Genomic DNA, 26,390 nt, shown 5'->3' with positions numbered 1-26,390 from the left:
TTAACTCAAGTTGTCACTACATCAAAAATGGGGAGATTTATCAGTGTAAATTGTACTAATAATCAGGTTTTGATGTATGATAAATAGGCCAAAGTTAGATATATTATTTGTCTAACCTTTTACCATGTGTATAGGACTTGATGGATCTAGAGGACCAAAACACTAGGTTGAAGTCCAACTAGGTTGATAGTTGGCATGAAGTCTAGATTGGTTGAAATCTAGTAGAAGGAAGTCTAGGTTGGTTGAGATCTGACAGAAGGAAGTCTAGTTGTGTTGATAACTGGCTGAAGTCTAGATTAGTTAAGATCTAGTAGGAAGTCCTAGTGGATTAAGGGACCTGACATCAAGGAGGAAGTTTGAAATTAGTAAGTGGAGGTGAGCAAATGGAGGAGAGATCCAATGAGAATGCATTCCTAGTTGAGGGAATAGTAGGCGTCGATCCGACTAAGAGTTTCAGCGAAACTCAAAGTTAGAATTGGACAGTCCAAAGGCTGTCAAATATTAATTTTGCTTGGACTAACTCTATTTTGTAGAAAGAAGAGTTTTGAAGAAGTTGGTCTAGGCGCCTGGAGTCTGGGCGCCTAGATTTACTCTGGGCGTTCGAGCCAGTTTTCGCAAAGGCAGCGCCCGGGCGGGTGCATGGCCAGACACCCAAGCGATCAGAGCGCCTGGAATTGCTCGAGGCGTATGAACCAACAAAACTCATCTTCACACCTAACTGGATCATAGCGACTGGCTAACCCATGTCAGCGGTCCAGGCACCCAAAGGGGGTCTGACACCCAAAGGGAGTCCGACACCCAAAGGGGGTCCGGGTGCTCGAAGGTGGATAAACTTCAAGGATAAAGCTTCAATCAGAGCTCATTATGTCAGCACAGTCTAGGCACTTGGGAAGGGATCCAGGCACCCGGACGGGGTTATAAAAGGAGGCTTCCACCAGCTGCTTAAAGACAACATTTGCTATAACTTACGTTCTTACGCACTGCTCTGAGAAGGCTTTGGCGATCTCGAAAAGTTGCTTTGACAACAGATGATTAAGGAACTTTGTTGTTACTTTCTTTTTATCGACAACTTTTTATTTTATAGTTAGTGTACTCAAATTTTATTACTCAAATATTTGAACTAATAGTGATTGCCCAACGAAAGCACTCAACGAGTATAGGCCTTGGAGTAAGAGTCATTGAATGCTCTGAACCAAGTAAAACTACTTATGTTAGCATTTGTATTTTCATGATTCTTTTCCATTGCATATACTTGTGACTTTCAAAAAACTGACGAACGTTATTCACCCCCCTCTAGCGTCTTAAATACAACAGTAACTAATGCCTTTGGGACATAATAATGACCAATGCATTAGGTTTTATTACTATAACAACCTCCGTATATTAGTATAACGACATAGGTGTTAGGTAGCTAGTGCCTCCAGTCTATAATAACGACTAATGTATAAGGTATTATTACTCTAACAACCTTCGGGCATTAGTATAATGACATATGTGTCGGGTAGCTAATACCTTTGAGCCATAATACTAGTCAATACAGTAGGTATTATTACTCTAATAGCCTCCGAGCATCAGTATAATGACATATGTACCAAGTTGAATCTCATGTACTCAAAATGATCGGTATATAGAGAGGCTCGAGAGCTTAGGTTCCAAATTGGACTAAGACTTAGCTATTGACCTGGTATTATCATCACTACCTCCATCATTTTTCTAGTTCGTGTTAAACTTCAATATGAACAGCATGAACAAGAGTTTGATTGATCTGATGGCAATGCTTAAAAATGTTGAGAAGGATATGAAGGTAAATCCTTCACTGTATGTAATGATAGTCAGAAAGACCAACAAGCGCCCTAGCACCGAGAAGTTTAATCCTAAGGATAATGCAGTGAAGAATCCCAAATATCAAGCTCAGAAGAAGATTAAGAAAGGGATACAGATACCCCAATCTAATGAGAAGGAGGTCATATGCTTCTATTGTGGCAAGAAAGGTCATTGGAAGAAAAACTGCTATATTTTCATAAAGAAGAATGCTAGTGGAGCGGATGCTTTAGATATCTTTATGATAGAGTGTAATCTTTCTATTTCTTCATCATGGCTCATAGATTTTAAAAGCAGTTCTCATATTTGTGTGAACATACAAGGTCTAAGTGACTGCAGATGGTTGTTCAAGGGCGAAATGGACCTACGAGTAGCTAATAGAGTGAGAGTTGTTGCGTTAGCTGTAGGAACTTATTCAATAAATTTGCCTAGTAGACTTGTTTTGAATTTAGAAAACTATTATTTTGTTGATATTTTCTCAAAGAGTATCATTTCGATGTATAGTTTGGATGCCAAGGAATTCGTATTTTAATTCAAGGACAAGTTATGTTTCTTTTATTTGAACAATGTATTCTATGGGATTGGTTCATTGAATAATGGTCTTTATATTCTTAACTTAGATGAACTGATTTATTGTATTGAAAGTAAGAAGCAGAAATTACATGGCTCAAACTTGACATATCTCAAGCACTGTAGACTTGGTCATATGACCTAGAAACGCATCACTAGATAACTCAGTAATGGGTATTTGGACTCTTTTTTTTTAATTGGAGCTCATAGATACATGCGAAGCATGTTTACAAGGCAAAATGACCAAGAAGCCTTTCACCAAGATAGGTGAACGGGCAAAGGAACCACTAAAACTCATACATAGCGATGTTTGTGGGTGATTGCAAGTTTAGGTTAGAGGAGCGTATACCTACTTCGTGACTTTTACTGATGATTTAAGTAGATATGGATATATCTACTTAATGAGACATAAATCTGAAACTCTGGACAAGTTTAAGAAGTTTAAGAAGTTTAAGAATAAGGTAGAAAATCAACGTGGCAAGAAGAGTGTGAGACAATTTTCCAACTTAAAAGAGTGTGAGACAATTTTCCAACTTACGCATCCTAGAACACCAGAGCGGAATAGTGTTTTAGAAAGGAGAAATCACACACTCATAGATATAGTTAGATCAATGATGAGTCATGCATTTATGTGTCAAGACACTCCTTATATATTTTGTGAATAATTATTTCATAAAGGCAAGTTTTTATAGTTAATTATTTACTTTTCTGTACGTATATGATTAATGATAAAGTCCTACAGATTAATGGATATATTAATCTAAAAATAGTTCTTGATTGGATAGATATCTAGATCAACGCCAAGTATTACTAGGTCAAGATAGATCGAGGGATGGATATCCAAGTTGTGTTTGGGGGTGCATTGAGTTTAGAGGTATACTAGACATGACCTGCTTAAGAGGAGACCACATATTAACAATCATTGGTCATTTCTCTTATGAACGAGTATAACTAATCTTTTGACATAAGACATTCATTTATTCTATGTGTGGAGTTATATACTTTAATACTATTAAAAGCAGTCTTTAATCAAATTGTGATTAATATGATAGTTAGGTGTATAACAAAATGTAGAGAGAATAATATTGAGTCAATAGAGGATTTATCGCTCTCTTAGATAAGAGTTAACAACTTGACCGCTTGATAGAGATACTAGTGATTCAAAATTCATATCCATAGGAGAAATGATTTAATTATTCAAAAAGAGTCTATTATATCTTGGAAATCAAGTAAAATAATTTATTTGGTAATGATGCATAATGTACCGAATTAATTGGGATGTAGGCTTAGATGTAGAGATTGAATTACACAGTAATCAGTTTATGATGGTTTATAGTTTATGACTGATATTAATTTTATCGTGTTGGGTGACTAAAAATTATTGCTAAATGGTTATCTTAGTCTATGTATAGATTTACACTACCTTCATATATAAAACTTAGAGGATCACACACATAGCACGTATACATGAATATTATCTATAATTGATTATTTTAGTGGATATTAAAATTAATCAATTTTACTATTTCTTAATTAGAATTAATTGGATTATTAATTAATTCTGAAATATCGGAAGCTAGTCGAGATCAAGATCAAATATGGATTTATTCGATCCAAATAAGAGAGAATTTGAATAGTCATAATTATGATGATTAATAGAGAATTCAAAGAGTTATTATAATGATAATTAATGGAGAATATGAAGAGTCATATCTCTTCATATTCCTTAGAAGCTATAAGTAACCATCCTTAGAAAGATTTAAAAGAACTCTTTCTCTCAATTTCTCCCTCGAAGACTTCTTCTTTGCTTTCTTCCATTGGAAGAGATCAATAGTGATTCCAAGGCTTTGTCGATCCAAGAGGCTAACACCTAACAGATCGTGTCAAGTTTGGGATCTAGTGCATGTGTATACCGCTAGAGGAGTTACACGTGGGCTCTTATTTATCTGTGATATCATTTATGCCTATCAAGGACTCGAGGTATGTTTTTTATTGTTATTTTGTATAAAACTATATGTACCACGAAGAGATCCATAATTAAGTATATGTATTCCGCTGCACTCCGATTCCAACACATACTTGGCAATCGATGAATGGAGAAGTAAATAATGAGTGTCATATCTAGTTCCCTTGATCCCTTCCTCCCTATATATGACAATTAATGAGTGGAGAAACAAGTAACGGAGTGCCAGAAGCCTTGTCTTCACTCACTTGTGCGGGAAGAAACAAAAGCGCATGAAATATTTGATGAGGAGATGCTTTTCTGATAATTATATAAACACTAAAAGATGTAAGTTATAAGTATGCTGGTTCTCTTATTCCTACAAGCAGAGGCTGCTCTTTTCCATTAAACTCTTCTTCTTCTTCTTCTTCCTTTTTTATCGGTGACTAACTTAAGTGCCGAAGAGGCTATGCCACAAGCTGACCTAAGTCCTAACCTATATTATCTCTCTAGATGTTGGATCTCATGAGTTGAGAAGTCGATCTAGCTTTCTAGAGAGAAGAACCTGAGTGCAAAAAAAAAAAAAACAAAAGAGATCATCAATATATAATAGTTAAAATAATCATTCAACAGTTAGTTTTGATTATATTTGAAATTATTTGATTACATTTCAAGATATAACACTCTTTTGAAAGTATACATGACCCTTTAGCTGTCATACAACAGTATGATGTTAAGTTATTACTGAAATATTTATAATTCGATTCATAGTTATGATATATTTATAGATTTTTTTTTTTCTAAATAGAGATTTTTTTTCTTAAATAGAGCACGTAATCATGAAATATTAAATTTCTAGACCAATCACTATAAGTCATTCCCAATTTAATTTGACGACCGATAAAAAATTCCTATAAGACTGAACTCATCGTCTGATTTGATATCATTTTGATCATCAATTTTTTTTTAAAGTATAGATTATGCTATTCTTAAATGCTTACTAATAACTTAGATTCTAATTTGTACGAGTATATGTATTTTGATCCTAAATTTGAATTAAACGTATTAATAATCAACTAAAAATCTTTCACAACATTCCGATTTTAAATATATTTAAAAAAAACAATGAAGAGGAACATTTTAAAAATATTCTGTCCAAACCCTCAGCCAGGTACGCTATTAATGGGCCGGATAATGCGCCGGATAATGCCGACGACTCGATAAATACGGCCCATCATTAGCCGTTTTAGATGAGAAACCCTGGACGCATGGGAACCCTTCTCCGATGGCGACGGCAACGGCAACGCCTCCTTCGTCCAATTTCACAATTCCCCTTCAGTGGACGGGCCTGCGGATAAACCCCTTCACTTCCTCTCCTTCGCCCTCCTCTTCTTCCTTTTCCCTCCCCAGAGCTCGGAGTTTCCCTTCAACCGTATCTCCTATCTGCGTCTACTCTCACCAATTCCAACCCCAATCCCAACTTCCTCTTCTCCTCCCCCGCCGCCCCGTCCCAATAACCCTCGTCTCCGCCGGACGCAGCAAGAAGAAGCCTGGAGGGTCCTCTTCCGGTCGCATCGAAGGCAGCGGTGAGGTGCGTCGGCAAGCCAAGGAACGTGCTCGCGTCCGCAGCCGCCGCCTCGCGGAGAACCGTTTCTACCGCCGCAAGCGTCAGGCCGCAAACCAGGCGGATAATTTCACCGATGACGAGCTTCAGGCTATCGGCCTCGGCTACGACCGCGCCGTCCGCTTCTTGTCCAAGGACGACCCTCTCCTCCGCCACCCATACGATTGGTACAAGTATGGCCGTTACGGTCCCTACTCATGGCGCGGTATCGTGGTCGGCCCGCCAATCCGCGGGCGATTCTCTGACGACCGCGTGACCCTCATCAACGATGTCCGCACACACGAGGAATGGGACGAGATCGACCAGTTCGAAATGTCCAAGGACTACTGCAGCCGCCTCAATCCCTCCGCCGGGCTGAGATACTACTGGGTCTTCGTGCGGCACCCCAAGTGGCGGCCGACAGAGCTCCCCTGGCAGCAGTGGACGCTGGTGGCGGAGGTAGCGATGGAGGCTGGAAACCAACGGCTGGACAAATGGAGCCTCATGGGCCGGCTCGGCAACCGGGTGCGCTCGACAATCACCCAGTGCGCGGCCTGGATGCGACCGGACATCATCTACGTGAAGCGCCCGGTGTACCAGTGCCGGTTCGAGCCGCAAGATGAATTCTTCAAGATGTTGGGGCCGCTTCTCGACCCGAGCATAGAAAGCCAGTACCCTTGCGAGTTGCAGCACGAGGACGGCCGGGTCGAGGTGTGCACGTACTTCGCTGGGCTCTGCAAGATCGTGAAGTGCAACCCCAAGGCATACGTCGACGACGTGGTGAAGGCATATCAGAAACTGAGCGAGGACGGGAAGTCCCGGTGCCTGGAATTCTTGCTGAGCAACCACCCCATGGAACTGCTCCATCCCTACACCAAGGAGTGGAAGGCGAAGCTAGAGGAAATGGAGTTGGGATGTGACGCGCCGGACGACAGTGAGGACGAGGCAGATGACGATAGTGATGGAAATGACGAATCACAAATCATGGATTGGACCGAGGAAGGTGAAAGTGATCGAGATGAGGAAGAGGAGAACGAGGATGAAGAGGTGATTGATGTTGGCGATGAGGATGATGAGGAAACCGAAACCAATCCGGAAGAGACGAAAGAGTATTGGGATGCGCTGTGGAGGAAAACCGCTAAGAGCTCAAACGATATGGAAAAGTTAGTGAAGAGGAGCATCGAATTGTCGAACAAGCATTACAAGGAGCAGATGCTCCAAGAAAATAAGAGGAAGGAAACGAATAGTGCGAACAATGAGAATGCTGTAGATGTGGATCTGGAGGATGAGGACATGGAAGAATGGTTCGAGGAAGAGCGGAACAATGCAGGTCATTCCACAAAGAGGAAGGTGAAAAAGCGAAAGATACCGCCAGAGTTGTTTTTGAGAGCTTCGGTGAGGCACTTCACGTATCGAAATCTTGTCAAAGAGATAGTCCTGATGCGGCACGCCATTATCGATGGAGATGTTATCGTGAGCTGATGAACCTGCGAATCCTTGTGAGTTGTGATGTGGGAATGGAACAGCTTGGCGGTAGTGTTCCTACATTTTCCCCATTGATGTCGGTTTCTACTTTTTCCTAGTGTGGTAAAACTAAGATGTCTTATGATTAAAGGGTTTCATTAACTTTTAATGCACATAACGACCAAAATGCATGATTTGAATATTTCCTCTGGGATATTGTTGGGGCAATGGTTTGTCCATCCATATGTTCCCTTGATTACTTCATTGTCTCTCCTTGTACTACTATCGTGATTAGTTGGGCCGAAGTACAGGATATTTGATACTAGCTACTAAAAATAAAATAAAAGTAAGTCAAATTATGATCACCTAACAAGATCATGTGTAGCCTATCTGGCTAGTGTACGATAGTCTAGGCAACTTCTTAAAATACGTATGGTTTCAGATGTATCCGGCCACCAATTGCTCCTTAAAATTATTTTGTCATCCAACCATGGATCATCTCAACAGTGTGGTCGTCCCGCCACCGATTCCCTATGTGAAACCCTTCTTGCCATCATTCCCTGCACATGTTTGACTGGTAGCAACCATAGTTTATAAAATCACGATCTGGATTATAGGATCGTACGATCCTACGATCTGGATTATAGGATCGTACGATCCGGAAATCCAAAATCGATCCAGGATCGTGTAGAATCACTTTTTACAATATGATCGGAATATAATCGGTAGGATCGAAACAGAATCGGTAGGATCGGAGCAGGATCGATGGAAGCTTTGAGAGGTCATAACTTTTGACTCAGATTGAACAACGGAGCCTATAATATATCAAATCAAAGTTCGTTCAGAGATCTTTAATAAATTTCAAAGTTTATTCTTAACCATGCTATTTCAAATCCAAAAAAATATCATTTAAATCCTTTTCAAATATCTAGAAGAGTTTATCTTTTTTTTATTAGCTTTTTTTTTCATCTTATTAGGGTTTTAAATTAGTTAAGCATATGTTTAATTATTTTTAAGTTAGTTTTTTATCAATAATATGTTGTCATTTCTTTTTCCCAAAATAATGAATTTTGGATGCCTATTGTCTAGTATTGTGTGGCATCAACCAGTCTTTAGAAGATTATTTCCAACGTTCATATTTGAATCAAAGGATTCAATAACTTTTGTTATATATGTTAGGTGCTTTGTTGGCCTTTAAATTGAATTATCTTATAAACCAAGAAAATATTTTTGACATTGAATATGTTATTATTATTGTGTTAATAGAAATTTTATATTCTTTCATTTTATGATATGAAAATATAAATATTATTACTATGCGAGAATGATAGTTGAATTACAAGTTAATTTAAATTTATACATGTAGTAATGTAATTTAAGGTGTTGAGTATAAATGATTGCATATATATACAAAATTAGTAATTTATTTATATGTAAATGAGTTTTTAGGTATTTTTTCTAATTATTAATCATGTATGATAAAATTTTAAGGGGTTTTGGTAGGATCGTACGATTCTATGATCCGATCCTGACCGATCTGATCCTGACCCTAAATCGATTCTGCGTAGGATCACGATTCTACAAACTATGCTAGCAACCAATGTGGTAGTTGACTTAGAGAGGCATAGTGTTTCCACATGAATCCTACTTGAAAGTGTTTCCAATTAGAGAGGCATAGTGGTCCGAGCAAGGTCTGAAAACATGGTAAACGATGTTCGGTGAGTGACTGTAGGCACAATTTTTGCCATTTATTAAATTAAAATATATTTGATCCTATTCGAAATCTGAGTCAGACGGAGGTCGGCTGAGATGGTACTAGTGTTGATGAAAAGACGACATTGGCACATCTAATGTATGTGTACCGGAATAACGGACCCTCACGTGGAATTCAGGGACAGTGGTGACGAAATCGGTGGTACTCAGGCTTTGCGCACACTCAGCTAAGGGAGAGGACTTCCCTTTTTATATGACGCTGCGTACCTTCAGAGCCTGCATGTTGTAAAAGAATATCAGGTGTCAGGACCTATCAAGTGAGAGAGTGTGTACCGTTGCCTCCTATTGGTGGAAGGAAGGTTCCATTCGCAGCAATAGCAGACACTAGCATATTCCCTGATGCCTGACAGTTATTCTCTAATAGGAGGTTATGATTCTCTAACATTGTTTGTCGCTTAGCGCTTTCTGTCCCACCCTAGTTTAACTACGGACAGCTCGGGATGACCGTTCGGGCGTGCCACCTGACTTGAGTCTTGATAAAGGGGACGAGTTGTGGCGAGGGCCCCATCTTTCACGCTTGGATCATTGAAGGGCCTACCGGGAGTTGTCTTACTGAAAGTACTAGGTCTGGCTACGCGGACCGAGCTGAGGAAGCCTAACTAGCCGCATAATTCCTGGTCAGCTGGTGACAAGAGGCGGTCTAACTCTTGCTCTATCTCAGATCTGGGGCCCTGCTCTGTCTGTAGCCGACCAGGAATTATACGGCTGGTGACATAAGGTGGTCTAACTCCTTTCCCCTAACTGTTGACTGTCACGTCCCTTTGACTTCTGATCCCCACGTCTCCTTGACTTTGAACTGTCCTTGACTGTCACGTCCTCTTGACTTCTGAATGTCTGGCCTTATCGGGCCCAACCTTTATGCACCATATCACAAACCTCCCCTCTAAGTCTAGTAGAAGGATGCTCAAGTTCGACTGACTAGACCCAAACTCGAGCTTCATTTACTTCGCTTTTATGACTATAAATGATACTTCTTTTCCTAGACCGTCAGCATTGTAACATGTTTAATTACTCAATCAACCTCGGATGAAGAGCTACTTTAATCTTTGCAAAAGTCGACTTTTCCCATCTTCCTCTTTAAAAGGGGGTAACCCCTACCCACAAATACATACTTTCCTTTACCTGACGTCCACTAATCATGGTGTTGAACTCTGAGTTTGGTGAACTGCAACACCTTCGCCAGCAGTTGGCTCATTTGACCCAACTGCTTGCCTAGAAGGATACGGCTTTAGCCGATATGTAGGAGAGGGACCTTCAGTCTTCCCTTTATAGGAAAATTGAAGAACTTTGGCTAGTTGCTAAATCGCGGGCACGTGTTGAGGTAGTACTGAAATAGAAAGTCTATTCAGACCTGGAGAGTCAAGCTCAATACATGATATATTTGAAAGAGAAACACACCTCTTCCATGTCCCTAATGCAGGAAGAAGCAAAGATTAAAGATGAAACAATCGTTCAACAACAGCGCATTCTTTAGTTGACTCAAGCTGAGCTAGAACAGGCTCGAATCCATCTCGAAAAAGCAAGTCAAGTAGAACGTTTTTGCTTGGGGTGCCAACTCCCCGCTGGCACCGGAAGAAAATTTTAAGCACTTAGATGACCTCTATGTTCTTACTGGTTTAAGAATGAGATTTTGAAGGGCGCTCCCTTGTAATTTATCAATTAAATGCAGACCTGATCGGGTTTTAGGCTTTATTCTTGCCCTTTTACCTTTTTCCCGCTAGAACTCCCTTGTTTCATGCAAACGTCTTTAATAAAAAAATGCATTTTTGAATAGAAGATGCTCCGCGAATTGAGTGACGGTAGCGACATTAATCGCCCCCCGAGAGGTAGTTGGTGGAGGCCTCGCTTACTTAAAACCCATGCTGGGGCGAGAGTATAGAACGCTGACCAAGAGGTCGTTGGTCGTGAGAGTATGCTCACTTATAACTCGCACTAGGGAGAGAATATGGAATGCCGACCGAGAGGTCGTTGGTCGTGAGAGCATGCTCACTTATAACTCGCACTGGGGCGAGAGTCTAGAACGTTGATCGAGAGGTCGTTAGTAATGAGAGCATGCTCATTTATAACTCGCGCTGGGGTGAGAGTATAGAATGTCGACCAAGAGACCGCTGGTCGTGAGAACAGCCTCACTTATAACTCGCGCTGGAGCGAAAGTCTGGAACACCGACTGAGAGATCATTGGTCGTGAGAGCATGCTCACTTATAACTCGCGCTGGGATGAGAGTCTGGAACGCCGACCGAGAGGTTGTTGGTCGTGAGAGCATGCTCACTTATAACTCGCGCTGGGGCGAAAGTCTAGAACGTCGACCGAGAGGTCGTTAGTCGTGAGAGCATACTCACTTATAACTTGCACTGGGGCGAAAGTCTGGAACGTCAACCGAGAGGTCGTTGGTCGTGAAAGCATGCTCACTTATAACTCGCGCTGGGGTGAGAGTTTGGAACACCGACCGAGAGGTCGTTGGTCATGAGAGCATGCTCACTTATAACTCACATTAGGGCGAGAGTTTAGAACGTTGACTGAGAGGTCGTTGGTCGTGAGAGCATGCTCACTTATAACTCGCGCTGGGGCGAGAGTCTGGAATACCGACCAAGAGGTTGGTGGTCATGAGAGCATGCTCACTTATAACTCACGCTAGGGTGAGAGTCTAGAACGTCGACCGAGATGTCATTGGTTGTGAGAGCATGCTCACTTATAACTCGTGCTGGGGCGAGAATCTAGAACATTGATCGAGAGGTCATTAGTCGTGAGAGCATGCTCACTTATAACTCGTGCTCAGGTGAGAGTTTAGAATGTCGACCGAGAGGTCGTTGGTCGTGAAAGCATGCTCACTTATAACTCGCGCTAGGGAGAGAGTCTGGAACGCCTATCGAGAGGTCGTTGGTTGTGAGAGCATGCTCACTTATAACTCATGTTGAGGAGAGAATCTGGAACGCCTACCGAGAGGTTGTTGGTCGTGAGAGCATGCTCACTTATAACTCGCTCTGGGGCGAGAGTCTAGAACGCCGATCGAGAGGTCGTTCATCATGAGAGAATGCTCACTTATAACTTGCGCTGGGGCGTGAGTCTGGAACATCGACCGAGAGGCCGTTGGTCATGAAAGCATGCTCACTTATAACTCGCGCTCGGACGAGAGTCTGGAACGCCGACTGAGAGGTCGTTGATGATCTTGGGAAATGAACCCCGTAGACCCGCCCTCTGCGGCCCTTGAAGTAATCTGCGATCATGACTCCTACCCCCCTACCTCGCCATTAGGCTTTGACCAAATTTGAATCTTTCTCTAATTCTGAGGTTGGGGTAAGGCGCCAAACTTTGATCAATGGCTCCCACCGCCTTCTATTCCTTTTCCCAAGGTAGCCACATGAAATTTTTGATCCTCGAGGTATGGTGTCACTGCTCCCATATCAACAACATGATTTTCCTGTCTTGTCCATCATAAACGTCATTTCATAGAAAATCATCACGTGCCCCACTTACTCCCTCCGATACGACATCTAGCGCACGCTTTCTACACGTGACCCGATGGCGCTTCTCTTCCCTTGATCTGACGGTTACCGTGCATCATGTTGTTTCGATTGCCTAACTCAAATCCCGATGTCTCTTAAGGGTTTTGGTTCAAAACCCCCAAAGGCCTCAAGCGATTGTTCATCAGCGCTTCCTCTTCCTTCGACCTTTCTTTCTTTGATTATTCCTGTTTGTCCCTTGTGCATCTCCTTTGTAAGTGTCTTTCCTTCATCATCTTCTGCTTCCTACACTTTTCGATTTGGTAATGGCCGACGAAGTGGTAATCCCCTGGTATACTTCCATTCCAATTTTGATAAGAGTGACCTTAAGTCGGTACACTCTAACTTGTAGCTTTCTGAAGCATACAAGCTTCGCCTTCTTGGACCTGACGACCATCCTTGTCCTCCTCCCGCTGCCTTCATGACCTTCTTCAAGGACCAGCTTCTTGACAGTCTGCGCGTTCCTATCCCTTTCTTATTTTCATCGTTGAGTCGGTATTTTGGTGTCCATTTATCTCAGTTTGCCCCCAATGTCTTCCGTGCCATGTGCGGAATGGTAATTTTGTGTCGTCTTACAAGATTCCGTTAACTCCCCAACTTTTTCATCACTTCTATTCCCTCAAACGATCATAGCCGGGTATTTTCATGGTGTAATCTAGGATCGGGTACAAGTTTTTCAAGGGCATGCCTACTTCCAATAAAGGTTGGAAGTCTCGTTTCTCCTATGTACACTTTCCTGAGTCTGTGACTTGGTCAGTTGAATGGCGTCCCAGTCTTCCCTCTCCTTTTGAGTTGAGTGATCATCAGTACCGGCCAGATTGCCTCATTGCTTCTGAGAAATTAGTAGAGGTGCAATTCCAACTCCCCTCCTTGCTGCGGGAGAGTGTGTTGTACACCTTTGGGTTGAGCCCCATCCGGACGCCTCTGACTGCGCCTTTTGGTAAGATCAAACAACTCTCCTTTCATGTCTTCACTAACTGTGGTATTTTCTTTTGCCTGTAGAAATCATCGTGTTAAGAGATTTCACCCTCGACTCATCCACAATGCCCAGCGACATCCTAAGGAAACATGGGAGAGAGATTATGACTGACTAAGAGGTTCCCCCTGTCAGTGCTTCAGTGGGAGCCTCTTCCCAACAAATAGGTGAACACGAGATTCTTAGAGAAGAATCTCGCCCCATAGCAGGACCTTCGGTCGCCACTATGTCTAGTGAGAGGACTTCTTCTCCAGCGGTTGAGCGTCCTTTGCGTCTTGAACGCAAGAGGCGACACATGACTCCCTCGGTCCAATCCTCACCCCAGAGGCCGCCTTTGTCACGGGTGTCCGGTAAGGTCAAAACTCCCGCCCGGAGCAGTACTCCAGTTTCTTCGGAAGTTGCAGCCTCCTCTCATGTCCCTACCTCAGTCCAAGAGCAAACATCCTCCCTAGCGGAAGGCCAGCCCGAGACTTCTGCAGCTCCTATTCCTCCTTCTTTGAGCCAATGATCGCCCCCTACCCCTACGCTCCCTTCTCGCCCCAAGGAGCGATCCAAGGGACGGTATGCTTTCACCTCTTCGTTTCAACTGCCATCCCTTCAAATGTTGGGTCCAATCCCCTCTTCCAGCACTTCTCCCAACTGCGGCCAGGTGTAACTTCATGGTGCCCTGACTGATTCATGGAAGAGCACCGCTGACCAGATTTTAGAATATCCTCAACTAGACTTGGCCGATCAATTCTCCCAACGAATAGTGTCGGTAAGTCTTATATGCTTCCTTTCCATGTCCTCTTGATGTGCGTAGATCTTATGATCATTTATTCATGTTTGGACGCACATCTACTTGTATTTCATAGCATATTCTATGTTTATTGCACCCTATTTCTTTATAATGTCATACTTTCATTATATTTGTTCGGAGATCTGCTCTTTGCTTATTTTATTATTGACAGGACGTTATTTGGAGCGAAAATGGAGCAAAAGTGCACACAGGAGCTTGGGTCATGTAAGGCCACACGACCTTGTGGCCATGAGCATGTTCCAGTGTGCCAAATGGCACGGCTGTGCTTGCAATCCAGAGATGAAGAGGGCCTTGGCCGTACCAAATGGCACGGCCATGCCAATCACACCGTGGCCAAGCAACACACGGTCGTGCCAAATGGCACGGCCATGCCAACATCCCAGAGGGGAGGAAGGCCACGACCGTGTGAACTCACACGGTCGTGTGACCTTGGTAGAGACGAAGAAGGCCACGGTCGTGGGATCCCACACGGCTGTGCGACTCAATCCGAGAGTAAGCCGTGTGAGGTCGTGTGGATTCCACATGGCCGTGCGACGAAGAACACGGGCTGTGCCACGCCAAAACAAAGCTGTGCTGAATTCTAGGTAGATTGCAGACCGATCGTAATTCGGCCATAACTTTGTGCTCCGTTGGAGTTTCGAGCTGTTCTTTATACCAAAACGTAGCTGACTTCAAGATCTACAACTTTGATTCATATCCAACAGAGAGAAAGAATTGTTTATCCATGCTAAATGGCACGGCCGTGCCTCCCAACCGCGGTTTCAACTGGGCCTCGGCCCAGACTGCATACCAAACTTCGAACCGCCATAACATTCGGGTCGGTTTGAGCCAGGGCTCGATCCAAGTATCAGATTGAAGATAATTTCAAGGGATACAACTTTGGTTCAGGGTGAATCACGAGAAAACCTAGTTTAATGGGTGAAAAATCTGATTTACCGGACGCCCCATAATCCTGGTTTTCCTGGGCGGCTTAGAGGAGGTATAAAAGGGTCAAAACCCTATTCTTGGCATCTTTGGTTCGGGGACTTCGTCCCTCTCCTGGGGAAAGGATTTTCTCCTTCGAGGGAAACCCTAGAGCTTCATCCACCGCCGTCCCTTGATGATCTGTCTATCTCCGGAGCAAGGAAGCATCCCCAAGACATCGGAATCATCAAGCATCTCTTCTTCCTTTTCTTCTAGGGTTGTAAGTATGCTTTTCTTTATATTTTGGGGTTGTTCTTCCCCCACAATGGAGTAGACATCCTCTTCTAGGATTAGGAGGTATTTGTAATATGATGCAGATGTAGAACTATGTAGATTCGCCTTGTTTATATTCAATGACCTGTTGATGCCTTGTTCGTGCTTGATGAGTTGTGTGTGTGCCATGTTTATGTTTCTATGCTTTGATTGTCTGATGTGGAGGATTGTTGATCCCGCAAAGGGGATACCTTAGAGTGTATTGACCAAGGTACCCTAGTGACAGGGGTAACCCTTTCCGGACGTCTAAGACATTCCCTTAAAAGGAGAAACAATCTCTTAGGAACTGCTGCTCTCATAAAGAGAGTGCTCTAGATTGTATACCCGAGGGACCATAGTGACAAGGGTAATCTGTTCACGGACGTCTATGACATTCTCTTGAAGGGAGAGGCAATTCCTCCATAAGGAGGTAGGTAACCCTTATCCTTATTGTTATTTACTAGATGTGTATCCTAGTGATCTACCGAGGCGCCCTCGTGACAGGGGGGTTAAGCGTTACAGGATTTCACAGGGATCATCTCTATTCGATACTTAGGGATATTGAATAATCTAACTTCCTACAAGAGCATGGATATAGAGGGTAGAAACTAAGAAATCTATGTAGTATCTCCTAGTATTACAATGAAACCGAAATCCTAGAATCCATCTCCCGAAGCTCATTCCACCCAAGATTAGTTCTTTCTCTTTCTCTCATCCTTCTCTTTCCCTTTTCAATCACCATTGTTAGTTTGCAAACGCCAAAGCCAGCTTTCGATCGTTTAGATAACTTACCTTACGACATCTCTAGTGCTTAATCAACAGTCCCTATGGATTTGATATTTTTATTACTGACGATGAAACCGTACACTTGCGGTTGTGTAACAAGTTTTTGGTGCCGTTGCCGGGGACTGTTCACATTAACATTAGTAGATTAACAATTTAGTTAGTCTAGACTTGTGAATAGTTTTTGTTTTTCCATCTTCATAATTCAAAAAAAAAACCTGTATTTTTTTCCTAGCAATTTAAATTCTGCGTTTTGTTTCTTGCTTTTCATATAGCATTTTATTTTTTATCTTTAATTCTTCATTTTTGCTTTTCTCTCATAATTTTTTCTTGAATATCTTGAGCACTAACATGTCAAATAGGACTTCAAGAGAATTTTTCACATCCATGAGTGCAAGATCTTCCATTGATGAATATTATGATTCAGAAGATGATCAATTTGAGTTCCTTTGTGGAGTGTGCGGTAGCACATCTCATCCAGCTGCTATTTGCTATTTTTTCCAAAAATCTGCTAAGACTCTGGAACTTCAATGTTTGATTCAACCTCAACATCAAGATACATATGAGCAAGTTCCTGATAGTTATGGCTATGACTGGGAAGATCATCAAATTCAGAACTTTCAACCTCAGTTAATTCTAGAGCAGAGTGAGCAGTCGTTTCCCCAGTAGCAGAACTTTGACCCACCTCAACCCTACAATCAGGATAGAAGGGATTATTAAAATTTTGATTATAGAAATGTGCAAGGTGTTGATCATTCTTTTCAAGCATCTCAAAGTTTCTTAGAGATTCAAGATGATTTCTCACTGGATAGACCACATCATTCACAACCAAATGAGCAGATTGACTTGAAGGACTCCCAACGCACAAATATCCTTGCTCCAAGTCAGATGGAGACCACAACACAAGTTTCTGAAGAGCTAATGGTGCAACAGGGGATCTCAACTTTATGAATATTATTTCAAATTTCTAATAATGTTGTTGATCCCTCTATTGATGACATTAGTGTTAGTGGACTCTTCCCCACTTGTGATGATGATGTGGTAGATAAAAGTGTAGGGGCATGTACTATGGAGGAAATGTCCCAAGGATCACCTCTCTTGGTTGCACAACAACTCGATACTATGGAATTTGAAAGAATAGAATTGGTTGAGGATAATTGTGTAGGGACTTGTGCAATGGAAGCAAAGCCCCAAGAATCACCACTTTTAGAGCCACTTCCACCTGAGCCAGAACTAGAACCAATTCTTAATTCTGAAGAAGTCACATCCCATTGTTTAGAACTTTCAGGTACATCTCAACAATGCAAGGTTAGTATTTCTAGTGATCTTTTAGAAATTATCATAGAGGTACCTATAATTAATTTTGTTGGATGTGATTCAATTTTTTATGCATATTCAGTTCATACTAATATGGTTCTAGTTCCATCTAATATACCATGCTTGGGAGAGGTATGTTTTTCTTTTGGGTGTGCAGATTTTCATGGGGCCTATAATTGGAAGCTCGATCTGAACCATCTTCGACCTCCTGAAAGAATTTCCAAGAAGACGAAGATGGAGAGAGTGATTCTTCACTTTTTGATGAAAGTTCCCTCCATAATAAGAGCCCTTGGTAAGAGGGTTCTAAAATATCTTACCCCTCCAAGAGCGAGATTTTGATGAATTTAATGAGGTGGTCGAGCTAATGACCTTAAATAAACACTTCTTGGGAGGCAACCCAAGTTCATTTTCATTGTTTTTTTTATATCTTTAGTTCTTTCTTTATAATAAACATGTATCCTCTACTTAATTTTTGTTGTCTATCTTCTTTTATAGGACTCAAAGATTAGGAGGAGTGCAACTACATGATGGAGAAGTTAATGACATGGATACTTGGCACGTATCATTTGGTAACTTCTCTTACTTTTAATCTCCTCCACTTTTTTTTTAGTTTTCATTGGGACAATGAAAAGTTTAATTCTGGGAGGATGCATTAGATGCATTTGGTTTTTATTTTTGTTTTCTTCTTTTTGCATAATAAAATTTTTGCTAGTTGCATCTTACATCACATCATGATTGTTTGTTCCTTATTGTAAAATACTAGTACGTTTATTTTAGATTTTATGTGTTATTTATGGTGCTAGTATGTTTAGTGATATATCTTTTTCTATCTTTGATAGCATGAAGTGAGCAATGCTTTTACTATAAGAGTTTAAGTATTGGCATTGTTTTAGGATCTCTATACACTATGCCTATTTTTGATGGTTGATAACTCTAAAATAGTCATGATTCATAGAATTGAACTAGTACTTGTGCTTCTATGGTGACCTCTCAACTATATTTTGGTTACTGGATAAACTCAGATCATGTAGCTCATTTGGGAAAAAAATAATCCCAAAAAAAGATTTGAAAGTTTGTTCAAGTTTAGTACTTTGCAAACATTCAAAAAGGAAAAAAAATGAATGAAAAAAAAATAAGGGATAAAAAAATTTGTTGTCGTGAGTAGAAACTAGCAATTCACCCCTTTGAGACCGAGTTAAGTTACTGGGGAAATGAATGCTATGTTTCTCTTGATACTGAGTATTCCTTTGAGACTTTGTGTAGACGATGCATAACATTTTTGAGGGGAACGAACCTTGCATGTGGCAGGTTAGTGCCTATCGCCGGAAGCATAAGGAACACAATTTTATGACGACTTGACTAGACTTAGGGATTAAAACTTGATAAATTTAGGTCACTTTCGCACTGAGCACGGAGGACTACTACTTAGGTCATACTTAAACTACTTTTATATCTTGCTCACCAATGAAATCATTTGATAGAATTAGATTGACTTGCTAGAGATTATGATGCACTATCTAACCACATGAATCTAGATTGCGGGTTTTGCTTGAGGACAAGCAAAGGTTTAAGTCTGGGGATGTGATGTGCGTAGATCTTATGATCATTTATGCATGTTTGGACGCACATCTACTTGTATTTCATAACATATTCTATGTTTATTGCACCCTATTTCTTTATAATGTCATACTTTCATTATATTTGTTCGGAGATCTGTTCTTTGCTTGTTTTCTTGTTGACAAGACGTTATTTGGAGCGAAAATGGAGCAAAAGTGCACACAGGAGCTTGGGTCGTGCAAGGCCACACGGCGTGTGGCTATAAGCATGTTCCGGCCGTGCCAAATGGCACTGCCGTGCTTGCAATCCAGAGATGAAGAGGGCCTTGGCTGTGCCAAATGGCACGGCCATGCCAATCACACCGTGGCCAAGCAACACACGGTCGTGCCAACATTCCAGAGGGGAGGAAGGCCACGGTCGTGTGACCTCGGCAAAGACGAAGAAGGCCATGGCCGTGTGATCCCACATGGTCGTGCGACTCAATCCGAGAGGAAGCCGTGTGAGGCCGTGTGGATTCCACACGGCCGTGCGATGAAGAACACGGGCTGTGCCACGCCAAAACAGAGTTGTGCTGAATTCTGGGCAGATTGCAGACTAATCGTAATTCGGCCATAACTTTGTGCTCCGTTGGAGTTTCAGGCTGTTCTTTATACCAAAACGTAGCTGAGTTCAAGATCTACAACTTTTCTTTAGATTCAACAGAGAGAAAGAATTGTTTACCCATTCTAAATGGCACGGACGTGTCTCCTAACCACGGGTTCAACTGGACCTCCACCCAGATTGCAGATCAAACTTCGAACCGCCATAACTTTCGGCTCGGTTTGATCCAAGGCTCGATCTAAGTATCAGACTGAAGATAATTTCAAGGGCTACAACTTTGGTTCAGGGTGAATTATGAGAAAACCTGGTTTAATAGGTGAAAAACTCGGTTTACCGGACACCCCGAAATCTTGGTTTTCCTGGGCGGCTTAGAGGAGGTATAAAAAGGTCAAGAACCCTATTCTTGGCATCTTTGGTTCGGGGACTTTGTCCCTCTCCTGGGAAAAGGGTTTTCTCCTTCGGGGGAAACCCTAGAGCTTCATCCACTGTCGTCCCTTGACGATCTGTCCATCTCCGGAGTAAGGAAGCATCCCCAAGACATCGGAATCATCAAGCATCTCTTCTTCTTTTTCTTCTAGGGTTGTAAGTATGCTTTTCTTTATGTTTTGGGGTTATTCTTCCCCCACAATGGAGTAGACATCCTCTTCTAGGATTAGGAAGCATTTGTAATATGATGCAGATGTAGAACTATGTAGATTCACCTTGTTTCTATTCAATGACCTGTTGATGTCTTGTTCGTTCTTGATGAGTTGTGTGTGTGTCATATTTATGTTTCTATGTTTTGATTGCTTGATGTGGAGGATTGTTGATCCCACAAAGGGGATACTTTAGAGCGTATTGACCAAGGTACCCTAGTGACAGGGGTAACTCTTTCCGGACGTCTAAGACGTTTCCTTAAAAGGAGAAACAATCCCTTAGGAACTACTGCTCTCGTAAAGAGAGTGCTCTAGATCGTATACCCGAGGGGCCATAGTGACAAGAGTAACCCGTTCACGGACGTCTAGGGCATTCTCTTGAAGGGAGAGGCAATTCCTCCATAAGGAGGTAGGTAACCCTTATCCTTATTGTTATTTACTAGATGTGTATCCCAGTGATCTACCGAGGTGCCTTCGTGACAGGGGGGTTAATCGTTACAGAATTTCACAGGGATCGTCTTTATTCGATACTTAGGGATATTGAACAATCTAACTTCCTACAAGAGCATGGACATAGAGGGTAGAAATTAAGCAATCTATGTAGTATTCCTAGTATTACAATGAAACCGAAATCCTAGAATCCATCTCCCGAAGCTCATTCCACCCAAGATTAGTTCTTTCTCTTTCTCTTTCTCTCATCCTTCTCTTTCCTTTTCAATCACCCTCGTTAGTTTGCAAACGCCAAAGCCAGCTTTCGATCGTCTAGATAACTTACCTTGTGACATTTCTGATGCTTAATCAACAGTCCATGTGGATTTGATATTTTTATTACTGATTACGAAATCGTACACTTGCGGTTGCATAACACCTCTATACATCGCTAATCTTGCACTCTTTATAGACCTGTGTCATGGGCTTGGTTCTTTCCCAATATGTGGCTAGCCTGCATCGAGAGAATGAGTTCTTGAAGGCTCGAACTGAGGGATTGGCATCTCCTACGACCACGAGTCGTGCTTTTGATATGACAACCCCCGAGAGCTTGATTCAATCCCACTTGCGGACGGCGAAAGACCATACTCAAACCACTCGGGGATTGGCCTATGTAGAGTTTGAGAAAGTGATGCCCCTGGAGGCCACCCTGAAGACCAATGGGTCCAAACTTAAGTCTTGGGCCTGATGCGTGCTGAAATCCTTGTAGACTTATAGGTGAGGGACACAGAGGTTACCAACCTCTCCTCCCAACTGCGGGACCTCCAAAAGGCACATGTCTCTTTGTAGGCAAACCTGACAGCTAAAACGGTAGCTCTGTCTGCCAGCACCTATCAGGAGGCCGCTCTTCAGAAGCAACTGGATGCTACTCAAACAACTCTCAAGTTTGGGCAAGCGGAGCTCTCGACAGCAAAGGAAGAGACAACGCCTGCTCGCTAAGAGTTGGCTAAGGCACAGGACGACGTACACAAGGCCCGGGAAGAGCTGAAGGACTATCGGGCGGGGAGGACTCTCGCCTTGTAGTGCACAAGGCCTCCTACTTAGCTTCCCAGGATTTTAGAGCTAAAGTAGGCTATCTCATCGACCAGATGCTGTGTTACGATGGTGAAGGGGCTTTGTTGTAGCTGCAAGTAAAAGGTTTGCTCCGGTCGACTCCTCTTGAAGACTTCCTGGAACGGACCCGTCTCCTCAACAAGCTCCCTGATGAAGCCTTCCCTACCTTTGATTAGTCTGTGATGTCTTGTAACTGTCTTTATTTTGGACAACAATGCAATGCCACCAACCTCCCTTTGAACTTCGAGCTTGTAGTTATCAAAAATGTTGTGCTCATGAGCATGCTGCTCACGTGCAGTGTTGTGCCTAAGTGTCTACTGGGTTCGCTCAGGACCCTTTGATATTTCCCTCCTACACGGGTAAGTGATAGGCTAAGTGCTCGACGCCTTTGTGTATGCCCGGTTAGCTTATCACCCGGGCAGACATCGTTGAAAGAAGGGTCACCCCATATCTATACCAACTACCCACCCGGTCGCGAGCCATAGCGATTCCAGAGTCATCCCGCCTGCCTAAGCAAGGCTTACTGTAGCCTCATTTGTTTCCGATGTTATAAAGACTTCCACTCTATTTTTACCACATGTCCTTTGATCCAGCATTTTCTGACAAGACCAATTCTGCACAATATTCCAAGATGATCCAATGGACAACCTCACTTCTATGGCTATGGCTGACGCCAGCTACCTTGTCTATGAATTGTATGATTGGTGCTAATGTCGAGGCATTCTTCCAGGCGTCCTCTCAAACAATTATAAATAGTCTACTTCGACCTCTCACTTGGACTTCTCCCTACTAGCTAGAGTCATCCTCCCTTCTCTTCCTTCTTTCGTGCTTCTGCTTCCTTGCCTTCTTTTTGTGACTTATTCATCGATTCCCCAGCACCTAAGTACACTCCCAGAGTCTCGACCTTCACCGGTGTAGATCTGGATGATCTCCTCTTCGCGTATGAAGTATCCACGGCCATGCATATCATAATACCCTCTGAGATTCATCGACTCTTCCACATTCCTCAGGGTTATGTGACTTTTTTCAAAGAACAGATTGTAGCCGGTCTCAGTTTTCCTATCCACCCCTTCTTCTCCGACGTGAGTCGCTACTTCCTCATTCCCCTTTGTTAGTTTACCCCTAATTCCATGCGGATTTTGTGTGGGTTCGTTCTTCTCTGTGAATTGTGTGACATCCGCTGGAACCCTCGCCTATTCCACTGCCTGTTTACCCCTCGACGCCATAGTGAAGGTTTTTTTCATTTCCAGACTTGTACCCGGACTACCCTTTTTGCTCCCCTTCCACCTTCAGAGCCAAAGTGGAAAGATAAGCATTTTTTCCTTCGCTTTCCCTTTACCATGGAGTGATCTACCCAACGATGAGCATTCCTTCCTTTAGCGCCCTATCTAGGGGACTATCGCATAGACCCCACTTTTAAGGAGGTGTTGGTGCAACTAGAGGGTTGGCGATTCGATCTGCGTATGCTACTGATGGAAGATGTGTTGTTTCTATTCAGGCTGAGCGTCGTTCTTTCAGAGCTACCGCATTCTCTAGGTAAGCATTTCCCTGCCCTGACCTGCTTTTGCCTTTTTATTCTGACTCTTGCTTTGTCGCAGTGGACACTCTTGCCCAAGCGCCCTTGATCAGGCCTCTCCCACTAAGCGTTTTGGAAATAAATCACCGAGGGTGCATAATCTTAGGCAGATAGGGCCTCTCGCATTCCACTCCAAGTGTGCCCAAGATGGTCGTAGATAATGCCTCTCATCCTGCCACCCCTCAAGCGCCGCCGCCTACCCACTCTATTCTTGAACCTGTTCATCAAACTCATTCAGTTCCCCCTTCTTGTCGCCCCCTGACTCCAGAAGAGGGGCCAAATCTAGATGAGCAGCCACTTTCACGTCGGTCGAGGCATAGACCTGCTTAGTCCCGTCCGGTAGCCGAGGACTCCACTATGGCCCAAACACCTAGGTCAGCTCCATCTTTCGTTCCAGAGACACAAGTCCCTCGTGACCCTATTGCCCCTCCAGAAGCCCAACCAGGGGCCTTTCGAGGGGAAACCCCAAACGTTAAAGAAGAGATCGATCTGGAGTGGCAATCTACACTAGCCTCCCAGGCCGAGCCTTCTTCCTCTAGACCATCTACCTCCACTTGTCTTGCCATCAACGGGACTGCTCCTGTATCATCCAAGTCCCGATGTTTCCGTTTTAACGTTTTTATGCCTTCAGAGCGGGGATTACATCGCGACCCTTCCATCAAGGCGTGCAGTGTCCTACTATGGGGAAAACTATCGACTATTTGGATGGAGTCCATGAAACAGATCAATTCCATCCCAGTGCCCACTCAAGTGGATCTATCCTCCGAATATACTATTGTGGTAAGCTTTTGACTTCTTTTATTGTTGTTTTCTTCCGATTCTGACTATCCTTTTATATGGCTAGATCTGTGTCGAGATGCTGCGCTTGAGTTAGACATCCCTGGATATGTATCAACAAAATAAGATCTTGAAGGATCGTATTGAGAACATGGAGTCTCATCCTCCTGACTCCTCTCTAGCCATGCTCCAGCTAAAGGTGGAGGTGGAGTCTCTAAAAAAGTTAAATGCATCTCAGGAACAAATCCTGAGCGAGGCCTTGCTGGAGTCCCATCGGCTACTAGATGACAAGAAGAAACTGGAAGTCCTCCATCAATCAGCTGATGCTAAATACCAAGACGAGCTAACCCTCAAGGAGAAGGCCTTATCATAGTTGGCTCACTAGACTACGGCCTTGGAGACCTGCAGGCTCACACATAAGCAGGAGATGGATTGTTTGACTAATGAGCATAACTTCAAAGACATACTCCTCATGGATCATCGAAGGAATTTAGAGTCTCAAGCTATAGAATTGGGCCTCTTACTGATGGAGTTATCCCAAGCCCGCTCAGCCCTATCTACTTCTGCTATTGCCTTAGAAACTTATAAGGCCGGGGAGAGCGACCATCTGCGAGCAAGCCGAGAAGAATACCTATGTTCTTTAGAGTTTGGCTCCCAAGTGGGAGACTGCTTCATCCATTCGCTCACATATGGAGTAGTAGGCACAGTTCAACAACTCCAAGAGGGAGGGTATCTATCCTCTGACCCTCCTGAGGATTTTCTAGACCATCATCGGATCATCAAAAAAATGTCCGATAATATTTTTTTAGAGTTTAAGTGACTCAACCCATGTACTGCTTCATTTTTCTATTACTTCCCTTGTTTATAAGAGCTCTTCTATAGTCTTTCAATTCTTGCTTTCTATTAGTGTTTCAGGTTTTCTCCCCTGGCTAGATCCCATCGCGGTCCTACTCATAGGTCATTGCGCACATGAGCCGAGTGGAACTTGTTCTACCAAAGCCACAAGAGCTAGTTGTGAATGAGATTTTTAGATCCTTGCCCGACCGAGCTTGGGCGATGAGGCAGGGTTTGGAAGGGTTCTACTTGGGGCTTACACTAGGAGAAAGAGAATAAAGGATTAAGCATAATCCTGGTCGGGACTTCTTGACCGATTTCTATGTGCATACACCTTGTAGTGCTCATCCTCGACCTGAATCTTTTTCTCAAACAACTGTTAGTACAAAGAGTAACATTTTCATACATGATAAGGCTGGAGGTAATTAGCACTCCATGGACGGTCCAACTTTCTACCCTGGGCGCCCTGTAGGTAATAGGCATCGGACGCTAGTTTCTTAATGACCTTATAAAGGTCATCCCACTGAAGTGCTAACTTAGTTACCTCTTTGACCGATCTAATTATTTTCCATACTAAATCCCCTTCTCTGAAGAAGCGGGGGATCACCTTCTTATTAGCATAGGTTTGTCGCATCCATTGTCGATATGTGGTTAATCAGGCGGTTGCCCTCTCATGGGTTTTACTAATGAGATCCAGCCCTAGAAGCCGCCGCTCGACATTCTCAGGGACGAAACTCCAACCTTGACTGACATGACTACTTCGTTGGCATAGACGAGATGAAAGGGAGTGAGTCTTGTACTCTCTCGTGGAGTCGTTAGGTATGCCCAAAGGATGCTGCGGAGCTCTTCTACCCAATTGACGCCCACATGATCCAACTTGACCCGCAGCCCTCGAACTCTCTCTCTGTTAGTGACCTCGGTCTGTCCATTGCTTTACAGATAGACCACGGAAGTGAAGACCTAAGTGATGTCAAACCCTTGGTACCATTCCTGAATCTTGCACTCTTGGAATTGTCCACCATTGTCTGAGACCAATTTGTGAGGGATTCAGAATCAGCATAAGATGTTCTTCCATAGGAACTGGATAACAGCTCATTCCGTTATC

At 42.9% G+C, this 26,390-nt stretch overlaps 1 protein-coding gene across 1 annotated transcript; it reads left to right on the top strand.

Annotated features, from left to right (window-relative positions):
* Window positions 1-5,589: 5,589 nt before the first annotated feature.
* Window positions 5,590-7,573, top strand: LOC122034557. Its single transcript, XM_042593859.1, has one exon. It carries the CDS (start codon window positions 5,619-5,621, stop codon window positions 7,416-7,418), a length of 1,800 nt encoding a protein of 599 aa, XP_042449793.1. The 5' UTR covers window positions 5,590-5,618; the 3' UTR covers window positions 7,419-7,573.
* Window positions 7,574-26,390: the final 18,817 nt, after the last annotated feature.

Source organism: Zingiber officinale, chromosome 1A, assembly GCF_018446385.1.
Source record: "Zingiber officinale cultivar Zhangliang chromosome 1A, Zo_v1.1, whole genome shotgun sequence".
Lineage (NCBI taxonomy): Eukaryota > Viridiplantae > Streptophyta > Magnoliopsida > Zingiberales > Zingiberaceae > Zingiber > Zingiber officinale.
This window is presented reverse-complemented; position numbering and strand designations above follow the sequence as displayed.

Bases quoted from the DNA above. Each gene is read 5' to 3' on its own strand.
- LOC122034557 (XM_042593859.1), top strand. From the start codon at position 5,619: ATGGCGACGGCAACGGCAACGCCTCCTTCGTCCAATTTCACAATTCCC.